Source organism: Salmo trutta, chromosome 21, assembly GCF_901001165.1.
Source record: "Salmo trutta chromosome 21, fSalTru1.1, whole genome shotgun sequence".
Classification (NCBI taxonomy): Eukaryota; Metazoa; Chordata; class Actinopteri; order Salmoniformes; family Salmonidae; genus Salmo; species Salmo trutta.
In genome coordinates, this window is record NC_042977.1 from 46,164,005 (window position 1) to 46,178,051 (window position 14,047).

At 45.0% G+C, this 14,047-nt stretch overlaps 1 protein-coding gene across 1 annotated transcript in view; it reads left to right on the top strand.

Moving 5' to 3' along the window:
* LOC115157561 (sodium channel protein type 4 subunit alpha-like) overlaps nt 1-14,047 on the top strand; it is a 101,316-nt gene that overhangs the window by 37,386 nt on the left and 49,883 nt on the right. Inside the window, exons 5-7 of the mRNA XM_029705925.1 lie at nt 705-796; nt 2,027-2,269; nt 2,951-3,014. Coding sequence (XP_029561785.1) covers nt 705-796; nt 2,027-2,269; nt 2,951-3,014 — 399 coding nt within the window. The remainder of the gene's footprint in view (nt 1-704; nt 797-2,026; nt 2,270-2,950; nt 3,015-14,047) is intronic.

The window sequence follows — 14,047 nt, forward strand, 5'->3', positions numbered from 1 at the left end:
ACTGTATGGAACTGTACTGTATGGAACTGTACTGTATAGGACTGTACTGTATAGGACTGTACTGTATAATGACACAGAGGATAGATCTTTCTGTCGTGACTTGCAATGATGATGATGATGATGATGATGCAGGATTAGTCAGGTGACCTACTTATGCAGTATTACTGGATGTCTCAGAGGGCCAATCAGAGTAAAGAGAATATCTTCTCTGTTTCAATGGATTGCTCAGAACTAACTGCCAGGGTGGAGTTACAGAAAGTGTATTTGCAGGAACGTGCATTAATAAATGTTCCTGTTCTGCACAATAGCGTTTCCCAGATAGATGGATTCAACATTTATTTATTTATTTGTTCTATATTGACGCAAAGTGTCTTGTACTGTAGAATGAAAGTGTACCCAAAACGCAATACAGCCCAGCTGGACACAAGAAGGGAATCAGGTGTTCGACATTCCTTACCTTAGGACTCCTGGAGTGTTTTTTGTTTGTTTGTTGTACTGTAGTTGACCACCTACAAGCCAACTGAGTAGAGATGAGTTTCTTGATTCTTTATAGATTGCTTTATACCCTTAGTGTTGCACGTGACCATTTCTCTTCTGTCTTTAAACCCCATTCTGTACACTCTGAATCAGTCTGATATCTGTTTAGCCAGCTGGTGCTGTGTTTATGGGACATCATTGTCCTCATGTCTTTCATCATGTTGCAGATATCTCACAGAGTTTGTGGACCTCGGAAACGTGTCTGCATTGAGAACATTCAGGGTCCTCCGAGCGCTGAAAACCATCTCTGTCATTCCAGGTGAGAGAAACTATTTTCTTCTGTTCTGTCTGGGGACGTTGTACTGTAAGGCTGGCTGATAGGTTTGAAGCCTTGCAGGACATTGTACTGTAAAGCTAGCTGATAGGTTTGAAGCCTGGCAGGACATTGAACTATAAGGCTGGCTGATAGGTTTGAATCCTTGCAGGACATTGAACTATAAGGCTGGCTGATAGGGTTGAAGCCTGATAGGTTTGAAGCCTTGCAGGACATTGTACAGTAAGGCTGGCTGATAGGTTTGAAGCCTTGCAGGACATTGTACTGTAAAGCTAGCTGATAGGTTTGAAGCCTTGCAGGACATTGTACTGTAAGGCTGGCTGATAGGTTTGAAACCTTGCAGGACATTGTACTATAAGGCTGGCTGATAGGTTTGAAGCCTTGCAGGACATTGTACTATAAGGCTGGCTGATAGGTTTGAAGCCTTGCAGGACATTGTACTATAAGGCTGGCTGATAGGTTTGAAGCCTTGCAGGACATTGTACTATAAGGCTGGCTGATAGGTTTGAAGCCTTGCAGGACATTGTACTGTAAGGCTGGCTGATAGGTTTGAAACCTTGCAGGACATTGTACTATAAGGCTGGCTGATAGGTTTGAAGCCTTGCAGGACATTGTACTGTAAAGCTGGCTGATAGGTTTGAAGCCTTGCAGGACATTGTACTGTAAGGCTGGCTGATAGGTTTGAAGCCTTGCAGGACATTGTACTATAAGGCTGGCTGATAGGTTTGAAGCCTTGCAGGACATTGTACTGTAAAGCTAGCTGATAGGTTTGAAGCCTTGCAGGACATTGTACTGTAAAGCTAGCTGATAGGTTTGAAGCCTTGCAGGACATTGTACTGTAAGGCTGGCTGATAGGTTTGAAACCTTGCAGGACATTGTACTATAAGGCTGGCTGATAGGTTTGAAGCCTTGCAGGACATTGTACTGTAAAGCTAGCTGATAGGTTTGAAGCCTTGCAGGACATTGTACTGTAAGGCTGGCTGATAGGTTTGAAGCCTTGCAGGACATTGTAAAGCTGATAAATATCACCTGTAGGTCAAAGACCATCACAGGACAATGTCTAACTCATCTCTTGTCTACTGGAAATCTAGACAATAGTGGGGACCATTTCTAACCTGTCTCTGTCTCCCTCAGGCCTGAAGACCATGGTAGGGACAATATTTAACTGTCAAGTCTATTGGGGACATTGTATAATCTATTGTCTGTCTCCCTCAGGCCTAAAGACCATCGTTGGTGCTCTGATCCAGTCAGTGAAGAAGCTTGCGGACGTGATGATCCTGACGGTGTTCTGCCTGAGCGTGTTCGCCCTCATCGGCCTGCAGCTCTTCATGGGCATCCTGCGGCAGAAGTGCGTCCGTAGCGCGGCACACTGCGTCAACTCCTCATATAACATCAACGACACCTTCACCTGCAACAACCGGACCTGGAACTCCATGAACGACTTCGTCACCAATGAAGGTTGATTTTGTTTTTTGTCATGTCCTTTTGGTCTGTTCTGCACTGTAGGCACGGCCAGTTTGGAAGCCTTTGTTAAGGTGCAAAGGATATGACACACTAAATATGAATTGGTATGATGCAATATAAAATTACACCTCAGTACTGTAATTGGTCAGATGGTAGAGGATGGTGCTTGCAAACAGCCAGGATTGTCGGTTCAATTCCCGGGGCCATATGTCTTCTGCATTTAACCCAACACTCTGAGACTGTAAGTTGCTTTAGATAAAATCGTCTGCTAAATGGCATGTATAAGGTAGGCGGGCGGGTGCACAGTGATGATGGGTGTATTACTGGGGTGGCAGGTAGCCTAGTGGTTAGAGCGTTGGGCCAGTAACCCAAAAAGTTGCTAGATTGAATCCCGAGCTGACAAGGTAAAAATCTGTCATTCTGCCACCCCCCCTGAACAAGGCAGTTAACCCACTGTTCCTAGGCCATCATTGTAAATAAGAATTTGTTCTTAACTGACTTGCCTAGTTAAATAAAGGTTAAAATAAAATTCCTGTTAGGTTACTGGTCTCTGGAACGACCAGCTCAGGAACTCTTAATCAGTTGGACCAGTTAAAGCAGGCCTCAAGACTGGTTTGTTTTATTACCTGAGTTGTATGTGTTGTGCATAAGTCATGTTCCTAATCTGCTTTTCAGATAATTTCTACAAAGTTGAAGGAGCAAAGGATGCCTTAATTTGTGGATATGGACAAGATGCAGGGTAAGTCAGCTGCTGTACTGGCTATTGCATAATGTTGGCTTCTACATAACATTTGCTTGTGAATAGTGAACTGTTAGTGAGAGTAAAGCATAGTGAACTGTTAGTGAGGGTAAAGCATAGTGAACTGTTAGTGAGGGTATAGCATAGTGAACTGTTAGTGAGGGTAAAGCATAGTGAACTGTTAGTGAGGGTATAGCATAGTGAACTGTTAGTGAGGGTAAAGCATAGTGAACTGTTAGTGAGGGTATAGCATAGTGAACTGTTAGTGAGGGTAAAGCATAGTGAACTGTTAGTGAGGGTATAGCATAGTGAACTGTTAGTGAGGGTAAAGCATAGTGAACTGTTAGTGAGAGTAAAGCATAGTGAACTGTTAGTGAGGGTATAGCATAGTGAACTGTTAGTGAGGGTATAGCATAGTGAACTGTTAGTGAGGGTAAAGCATAGTGAACTGTTAGTGAGGGTATAGCATAGTGAACTGTTAGTGAGGGTATAGCATAGTGAACTGTTAGTGAGGGTATAGCATAGTGAACTGTTAGTGAGGGTAGAGCATAGTGAACTGTTAGTGAGGGTATAGCATAGTGAACTGTTAGTGAGAGTAAAGCATAGTGAACTGTTAGTGAGGGTAAAGCATAGTGAACTGTTAGTGAGGGTAAAGCATAGTGAACTGTTAGTGAGAGTATAGCATAGTGAACTGTTAGTGAGGGTAAAGCATAGTGAACTGTTAGTGAGGGTAAAGCATAGTGAACTGTTAGTGAGGGTAAAGCATAGTGAACTGTTAGTGAGGGTAAAGCATAGTGAACTGTTAGTGAGGGTAGAGCATAGTGAACTGTTAGTGAGGGTAAAGCATAGTGAACTGTTAGTGAGGGTATAGCATAGTGAACTGTTAGTGAGGGTATAGCATAGTGAACTGTTAGTGAGGGTATAGCATAGTGAACTGTTAGTGAGGGTAAAGCATAGTGAACTGTTAGTGAGGGTATAGCATAGTGAACTGTTAGTGAGGGTAAAGCATAGTGAACTGTTAGTGAGGGTAAAGCATAGTGAACTGTTAGTGAGGGTAGAGCATAGTGAACTGTTAGTGAGAGTAAAGCATAGTGAACTATTAGTGAGGGTAGAGCATAGTGAACTGTTAGTGAGGGTAAAGCATAGTGAACTGTTAGTGAGGGTAAAGCATAGTGAACTGTTAGTGAGGGTATAGCATAGTGAACTGTTAGTGAGGGTATAGCATAGTGAACTGTTAGTGAGGGTAAAGCATAGTGAACTGTTAGTGAGGGTAAAGCATAGTGAACTGTTAGTGAGGGTATAGCATAGTGAACTGTTAGTGAGGGTAAAGCATAGTGAACTATTAGTGAGGGTATAGCATAGTGAACTGTTAGTGAGGGTAAAGCATAGTGAACTATTAGTGAGGGTAGAGCATAGTGAACTGTTAGTGAGGGTAAAGCATGATGGGCAGCAAACATTTCTATGTACTACACTAGTCCAGACAGGACAAAGCCAGAGCTCCTCTCTATTCATATTCAAATACATAGTGTCAGGGTATAGGCCCTAGCCCCTAGCATGTCAGGGTTTAGCCCCTAGCCCCTAGCATGTCAGGGTATAGCCCCTAGCATGTCAGGTTATGGCTCCTAGCATGTCAGGTTATAGCCCCTAGCGTGTCAGGTTATGGCCCCTAGCATGTCAGGTTATAGCCCCTAGCATATCAGGTTATAGCCCCTAGCATGTCAGGGTATAGCCCCTAGCATGTCAGGGTATAGCCCCTAGCATATCAGGTTATAGCCCCTAGCATGTCAAGGTATAGCCCCTAGCATGTCAGGATATAGCCCCTAGCATGTCAGGTTATGGCCCCTAGCATGTCAGGGTATAGCCCCTAGCATGTCAGGGTATAGCCCCTAGCATGTCAGGGTATAGCACCTAGCATGTCAGGGTATAGCCCCTAGCATGTCAGGGTATAGCCCCTAGCATGTCAGGGTATAGCCCCTAGCCCCTAGCGTGTCAGGTTATAGCCCCTAGCATGTCAGGGTATAGCCCCTAGCATGTCAGGTTATAGCCCCTAGCATGTCAGGTTATAGCCACTAACAAGTCAGGTTATGTCCCCTAGCATGTCAGGTTATAGCCACTAGCATGTCAGGGTATAGCCCCTAGCATGTCAGGGTATAGCCCCTAGCATGTCAGGTTATAGCCCCTAGCATGTCAGGGTATAGCCCCTAGCATGTCAGGTTATAGTCTCTAGCATGTCAGGATATAGCCCCTAGCATATCAGGTTATAGCCCCTAGCATGTCAGGTTATAGCCCCTAGCATGTCAGGATATAGCCCCTAGCATATCAGGTTATAGCCCCTAGCATGTCAGGGTATAGCCCCTAGCATGTCAGGGTATAGCCCCTAGCATGTCAAGGTATAGCCCCTAGCATATCAGGTTATAGCCCCTAGCATGTCAAGGTATAGCCCCTAGCATGTCAGGATATAGCCCCTAGCATGTCAGGTTATGGCCCCTAGCATGTCAGGGTATAGCCCCTAGCATGTCAGGGTATAGCCCCTAGCATGTCAGGGTATAGCACCTAGCATGTCAGGGTATAGCCCCTAGCATGTCAGGGTATAGCCCCTAGCATGTCAGGGTATAGCCCCTAGCCCCTAGCGTGTCAGGTTATAGCCACTAGCATGTCAGGTTATAGCCACTAACAAGTCAGGTTATGTCCCCTAGCATGTCAGGTTATAGCCACTAGCATGTCAGGGTATAGCCCCTAGCATGTCAGGATATAGCCTCTAGCATATCAGGTTGTAGCCCCTAGCATGTCAGGGTATAGCCCCTAGCATGTCAGGTTATAGCCCCTAGCATGTCAGGTTATAGCCACTAACAAGTCAGGTTATGTCCCCTAGCATGTCAGGTTATAGCCACTAGCATGTCAGGGTATAGCCCCTAGCATGTCAGGATATAGCCTCTAGCATATCAGGTTGTAGCCCCTAGCATGTCAGGGTATAGCCCCTAGCATGTCAGGGTATAGCCCCTAGCATGTCAGGGTATAGCCCCTAGCATAGGGTATAGCCCCTAGCATGTCAGGGTATAGCCCCTAGCATGTCAGGTTATAGCCCCTAGCATGTCAGGTTATATCCCTTAGCATGTCACGTTATAGCCCCTAGCATGTCAGGGTATAGCCCCTAGCATGTCAGGGTATAGCCCCTAGCATGTCAGGGTATAGCCCCTAGCATGTCAGGATATAGCCCCTAGCATGTCAGGGTATAGGCCTACCTCCTTCTGCAGAAATCCTGTTCCTGTTCTGTCCGGTTAGATGGTCCCTGTTCTGTCAGGTTAGATGGTTCCTGTTCTGTCAGGTTAGATGGTCCCTGTTCTGTCAGGTTAGATGGTCTCTGTTCTGTCAGGTTAGATGGTCCCTGTTCTGTCAGGTTAGATGGTTCCTGTTCTGTCAGGTTAGATGGTACCTGTTCTGTCAGGTTAGATGGCCCCTGATCTGTCAGGTTAGATGGTTCCTGTTCTGTCAGGTTAGATGGTCCCTGTTCTGTCAGGTTAGATGGTCCCTGTTCTGTCAGGGTAGATGGTCCCTGTTCTGTCAGGTTAGATGGTCCCTGACCTGTCAGGTTAGATGGTTCCTGTTCTGTCAGATTATTGTTCCTGTTCTGTCAGGGTAGATGGTCCCTGTTCTGTCAGGTTAGATGGTACCTTTTCTGTCAGGTTAGATGGTCCCTGTTCTGCCAGGTTAGATGGTCCCTGTTCTGATGGTCCCTGTTCTGTCAGGTTAGATGGTCCCTGTTCTGTCAGGTTAGATGGTTCCTGTTCTGTCAGGTTAGATGGTCCCTGTTCTGTCAGGTTAGATGGTCCCTGTTCTGTCAGGTTAGATGGTCCCTGTTCTGTCAGGTTAGATGGTTCCCTGTTCTGTCAGGTTAGATGGTTCCTGTTCTGTCAGGTTAGATGGTCCCTGTTCTGTCAGGTTAGATGGTCCCTGTTCTGTCAGGTTAGATGGTCCCTGTTCTGTCAGGTTAGATGGTTCCTGATCTGTCAGGTTAGATGGTCCCTGTTCTGTCAGGTTAGATGGGCCCTGTTCTGCCAAGTTATTGTATCTGTTCTGTCAGGTTAGATGGTCCCTGTTCTGACAGGTTAGATGGTCCCTGTTCTGTCAGGTTAGATGGTCCCTGTTCTGTCAGGTTAGATGGTTCCCTGTTCTGTCAGGTTAGATGGTTCCTGTTCTGTCAGGTTAGATGGTCCCTGTTCTGTCAGGTTAGATGGTCCCTGTTCTGTCAGGTTAGATGGTCCCTGTTCTGTCAGGTTAGATGGTTCCTGATCTGTCAGGTTAGATGGTCCCTGTTCTGTCAGGTTAGATGGGCCCTGTTCTGCCAAGTTATTGTATCTGTTCTGTCAGGTTAGATGGTCCCTGTTCTGACAGGTTAGATGGTCCCTGTTCTGTCAGGTTATTGTATCTGTTCTGTCAGGTTAGATGGTCCCTGTTCTGTCTTGTTATGGTCCCTGTTCTGTCAGGTTAGATGGTCCCTGTTCTGTCAGGTTAGATGGTCCCTGTTCTGTCCGGTTAGATGGTCCCTGTTCTGTCAGGTTAGATGGTCCCTGTTCTGTCAGGTTAGATGGTCCAGTTCTGTCAGGTTAGATGGTCCCTGTTCTGTCAGGTTAGATGGTCCCTGTTCTGTCAGGTTAGATGGTCCCTGTTCTGTCAGGTTAGATGGTCCCTGATCTGTCAGGTTAGATGGTCCCTGTTCTGTCAGGTTAGATGGTTCCTGTTCTGTCAGGTTAGATGGTTCCTGTTCTGTCAGGTTAGATGGTCCCTGTTCTGTCAGGTTAGATGGTTCCTGTTCTGTCAGGTTAGATGGTCCCTGTTCTGTCAGGTTAGATTGTTACCTGTTCTGTCAGGTTAGATGGTCCCTGTTCTGTCAGGTTAGATGGTCCCTGTTCTGTCAGGTTAGATGGTCCCTGATCTGTCAGGTTAGATGGTCCCTGTTCTGTCAGGTTAGATGGTCCCTGTTCTGTCAGGTTAGATGGTCCCTGTTCTGTCAGGTTAGATGGTCCCTGTTCTGTCAGGTTAGATGGTTCCTGTTCTGTCAGGTTAGATGGTCCCTGTTCTGTCAGGTTAGATGGTCCCTGTTCTGTCAGGTTATTGTATCTGTTCTGTCAGGTTAGATGGTTCCTGTTCTGTCAGGTTAGATGGTCCCTGTTCTGTCAGGTTATTGTATCTGTTCTGTCAGGTTAAATGGTCCCTGTTCTGTCAGGTTATGGACCCTGTTCTGTCAGGTTAGATGGTCCCTGTTCTGTCAGGTTAGATGGGCCCTGTTCTGTCAGGGTAGATGGTGTCTGTAATGTCAGGTTAGATGGTTTCTGTTCTGTCAGGTTAGATGGTCCCTGTTCTGTCAGGTTAGATGGTCCCTGTTCTGTCAGGTTAGATGGTCCCTGATCTGTCAGGTTAGATGGTGTCTGTTCTGTCAGGTTAGATGGTCCCTGTTCTGTCAGGTTAGATGGTCCCTGTTCTGTCAGGTTAGATGGTCCCTGTTCTGTCAGGTTAGATGGTCCCTGTTCTGTCAGGTTAGATGGTCCCTGTTCTGTCAGGTTAGATGGTCCCTGATCTGTCAGGTTAGATGGTCCCTGTTCTGTCAGGTTAGATGGTCCCTGTTCTGTCAGGTTAGATGGTCCCTGTTCTGTCAGGTTAGATGGGTCCTGTTCTGTCAGGTTAGATGGTCCCTGTTCTGTCAGGTTAGATGGTTCCAGTTCTGTCAGGTTAGATGGTCCCTGTTCTGTCAGGTTAGATGGTTCCTGTTCTGTCAGGTTAGATGGTCCCTGATCTATCAGGTTAGATGGTCCCTGTTCTGTCAGGTTAGATGGTTCCTGTTCTGTCAGGTTAGATGGTTCCTGATCTGTCAGGTTAGATGGTCCCTGTTCTGTCAGGTTAGATGGTCCCTGTTCTGTCAGGTTATTTTATCTGTTCTGTCAGGTTAGATGGTCCCTGTTCTGTCAGGTTATTGTATCTGTTCTGTCAGGTTAGATGGTCCCTGTTCTGTCAGGTTATGGTCCCTGTTCTGTCAGGTTAGATGGTCCCTGTTCTGTCAGGTTAGATGGTTCCTGTTCTGTCAGATTATGGTCCCTGTTCTGTCAGGTTAGATGGTCCCTGTTCTGTCAGGTTAGATGGTCCCTGTTCTGTCAGGTTAGATGGTTCCTGTTCTGTCAGGTTATGGTCCCTGTTCTGTCAGGTTAGATGGTCCCTGTTCTGTCAGGTTAGATGGTTCCTGTTCTGTCAGGTTAGATGGTCCCTGTTCTGTCAGGTTAGATGGTCCCTGTTCTGTCAGGTTATTGTATCTGTTCTGTCAGGTTAGATGGTCCCTGTTCTGTCAGGTTATTGTATCTGTTCTGTCAGGTTAGATGGTCCCTGTTCTGTCAGGTTATGGTCCCTGTTCTGTCAGGTTAGATGGTCCCTGTTCTGTCAGGTTAGATGGTTCCTGTTCTGTCAGATTATGGTCCCTGTTCTGTCAGGTTAGATGGTCCCTGTTCTGTCAGGTTAGATGGTCCCTGTTCTGTCAGGTTAGATGGTTCCTGTTCTGTCAGGTTATGGTCCCTGTTCTGTCAGGTTAGATGGTCCCTGTTCTGTCAGGTTAGATGGTTCCTGTTCTATCAGGTTAGATGGTTCCTGTTCTATCAGGTTAGATGGTGTCTGTTCTGTCCCCAATCAAAGGCTGTAGTTTGAAACCTACCAAATATGGCTACTCAGCCCACGCTATCTTTAATCCCATAAATCCAAAGCGTTTTGAAACAGCACAACGAGAGGTAGGGAGAGAGGGAGGGAGGGATGACTCCGGCCATGACATGGCTGTTCCAGGGGTTATATTGAACTAAATACCCATCTGGGTAAATCTGAAATCCCAGGGTTTTTCAACAGATAGCTTATCCATTAGGTGTTTCTGTTAATCGCTTCTGAGAAGACGACAGAAAATAGAATTTAGAGTTATACTTGGCTATCCAATATTCCATATTTAAGGAACGGATGTGGTATAGTATATTTTACTTTGTCTAAGTCTTTCGTTGTTGGCAATGAGCACATTTTGGAGGTTGGATTTACAGAAAATACATATATGAGTGATTGACAATGAGATGAACAAGATTGACCTGGTTGGAACCTTGAATTGTACTTAACCTTTATTTATTCTGGTTTGTTTTATTGAGGATTATTTTACGAGAGAGTCCTTGTTGATGCTCACACACAGAGAGACAGAGGCCAGTGCTATGCTGTCTGCAGAAACTCAAAACACAGAACCTAATCTCTCACAATATCAAACACAGAGCCACAGGTTTAATCTACAAGGAGAAAAAGCTGAATCAATCATTTTAGATTGCGAGCCTTTCCCAACGATGCAGAGTTAAAAATAAGAAAATAAGAAAAGTAAAAAATGGTAACACAAAAGGAATAAAATACACAAGAATGATGGTATAGTATATACAGGGAGTACCATACAGGAAGTACCATATGTATGTGAATCCTTGGATTTAATAACAGGTTGATCCTCCTTTGGCAGCAATAAACTCAACCAAACGTTTTCTGTAGTTGCGGATCAGAGCTGCACAACGGTCAGGAGGAATTTTTGGAATTTTTGGACCATTCCTCTTTACCAAAATGTTTCAATTCAGCAATATTCTTAGGATGTCTGGTGTGAACCGCTCTCTTGAGGTCATGCCACAGCATTTTAAATCGGGTTGAGGTCAGGACTCTGACTTGGCCACTCCAGAAGCTGTATTTTCTTCTGTTGAAGCCATTCTGTTGTTGATTTACTTCTGTATTTTGAGGCATTGTCCTGTTGCATCACACAACTTCTGTTGAGCTTCAATTGGCGGACAGATAGCCTTACATTCTCCTGCAAAATGTCTTGATAAACTTGGGAATTCATTTTTCCGCTGATGATCGCAAACTGTCCAGGCCCTGAGACAGCAAAGCAGCTCCAAACCATGATGCTCCCTCCACCATACTTTACAGTTGGGATAAGGTTTTGATGTTGGTGTGCTGTGCCTTTTTTTTTCCACACAGTGTTGTGTGTTCCTTCCAAACAACTCAACTGTAGTTCATCTGTCCACAAAATATTTTGCCAGTAGCGCTGTGGAACATCCAGGTGCACTTTTGCAAACTTCAGACGTGCAGCAATGTTTTTTTTTGGACAGCAGTGGCTTTTTCCGTGGTGTCCTCCCATGAACACCATTCTTGTTTAGTGTTTTACGTATTCACCAACACTGTGAATGTTTCTTGTCACTAAAGACAAGAAACATACAATCATTTGTGTGTTATTAGTTTAAGCACACTGTTTTTGTCTATTGTTGTGACTAAGATGAAGATCAGATCAAATTTTATGACAAATTTATACAGAAATCCAAGTAATTCCAAATCACATACTTTTTCTTGCCACTGTATGTAGTCTTTTGAATGTTCATAGAGTCAGTTCAAGATAGGGTCAATGCAGATAGTCCAGGTAACTATTTAATTAACTATTTAGCAGTTTTGGAGCTTGGGGGTAGAAGCTGTCTCGGAGCTTGTTGGTTATGCAGCCAGTCAAGATGCTCTCGAGGGTGCAGCTGTAGAACCTTTTGAGGATCTGAGGGACCATGCCAAATCTTTTCAGCCTCCTGAGGGGGAAGAGGAGCTGTTGTGCCCTGCGACTGTGTGGGTGTGTTAAATCAAATACAATTTTATTGGTCACTTGGTTAGCAGATGTTATTGCGAGTGTAGCGAAATTCTTGTAGTGTAGCGAAATGCTTGTGTGGACCATGTTAAGTCCTTAGGGATGTGGACACACACACACACACACACACACACACACACACACACACACATAATGGCTGTTGGGACCAACACAACAATTAGGATGAATTCTCCTTTCTTTCTGCCTCCTTTATTTTGAGATAGAGAGAGGTGGGAGGAGGGGGGGAGGGGGGTCGAGATAGAGACAGAGAGAGATTGAAATTAGTTGAATTGAGAGAGAGCGAGAGAAAGGAGAGACTGAGGGAGCGAGAGAGACCTGAGGGACCAAGAGACAGAGAGAGAGAGAGACCTGAGGGAGAGAGACCTGAGAGAGAGAGAGAGAGAGAGAGAGAGAGAGAGAGAGAGGTCAGAAAACACATTATTTCAGATTCCTTGTTCTTTTTATCAGACAGGCAGATACAGTACTTGTTTATTGATGTGACAGTGGTATACTCTAAGAAAATAATCATACAGAAATAACTGTTTTGGAGAGTTTTGTTAGATTTGAGCTGAACCTTTAGTGAGGTTATCCATGTAGGCGACACATTACTGTAAGTAGGTCAAGCGCAGTGAGGACACAAAACATAGAGGAAGTTTAATCTTTTGAGTGTATTCCAACAAGTAATCCCTGACTAGGTTTCCAAATTAAAGATTCAAATACATTATGATGACACAAACAGACACACACGCACGCACGCACCCCCCCCCCCCCACACACACACACACACACACACACATTTTGCCACTACAACTTCGATTATGACTATGTTTAGCTACTTTTAGCTACCTCTGTAAGAGTGACCATGGACTCCATGGAGAACAAGATTTATGATTTCATGATTTCTGCTGTTTCGAAACAGACAGGTCGATGTGTGTGAGTTTAGCTACATCTGGTTGTTTTCTAAACCCCCACGCTGAGACTTTAAACATACTGCTTTACCCCCACGCTAAGTCTCTAAACACACTGCTTTACCCCCACGCTGAGACTCTAAACACACTGCTTTACCCCCACGCTGAGACTCTAAACACTGCTTTACCCCCACGCTGAGACTCTAAACATACTGCTTTACCCCCACGCTAAGTCTCTAAACACACTGCTTTACCCCCACGCTAAATCTCTAAACACACTGCTTTACCCCCATGCTGAGACTCTAAACACACTGCTTTACCCCCACGCTGAGTCTCTAAACACACTGCTTTACCCCCACGCTGAGACTCTAAACATACTGCTTTACCCCCACGCTAAGTCTCTAAACACACTGCTTTACCCCCACGCTGAGTCTCTAAACACACTGCTTTACCCCCACACTGAGACTCTAAACATACTGATTTATCCCCACGCTGAGACTCTAAACACTGCTTTACCCCCACGCTGAGACTCTAAACATACTGCTTTACCCCCACGCCGAGACTCTAAACATACTGATTTATCCCCACGCTGAGACTCTAAACACTGCTTTACCCCCACGCTGAGTCTCTAAACACACTGCTTTACCCCCACGCTGAGACTCTAAACATACTGCTTTACCCCCACGCTAAGTCTCTAAACACACTGCTTTACCCCCACGCTGAGACTCTAAACACACTGCTTTATCCCCACGCTAAGTCTCTAAACACACTGCTTTACCCCCACGCTGAGACACTAAACACACTGCTTTACCCCCACGCTGAGACTCTAAGCACACTGCTTTATCCCCACGCTAAGTCTCTAAACACACTGCTTTACCCCCACGCTGAGACTCTAAACACACTGCTTTATCCCCACGCTGAGACTCTAAACATACTGCTTTAACCCCATGCTGAGACTCTAAACATACTGCTTTAACCCCACGCTGAGACTCTAAACATACTGCTTTACCCCCATGCTGAGACTAAATATACTGATTTACCCCCCATGCTGAGACTCTAAATATACTGATTTATCCCCACGCTGAGACTCTAAACATACTGATTTATCCCCACGCTGAGACTCTAAACATACTGCTTTATCCCCACGCTGAGACTCTAAACATACTGATTTACCCCCATGCTGAGACTCTAAACATACTGCTTTACCCCCATGCTGAGACTAAATATACTGATTTACCCCCCATGCTGAGACTCTAAATATACTGCTTAACCCCATTTTGAGACTCTAAACATACTGGTTTACCCCCACGTTGAGACTCTAAACATGCGGTAGGCTATATGCTCAATACTTTATCACTGCATATTGGCTATGCTTAAATTACTTAATTAAGAAGATATATTTAAAAAATATATGTGTATGATCATGCTGATAATGGATAATTTGTTGTTTTACTTGTGAG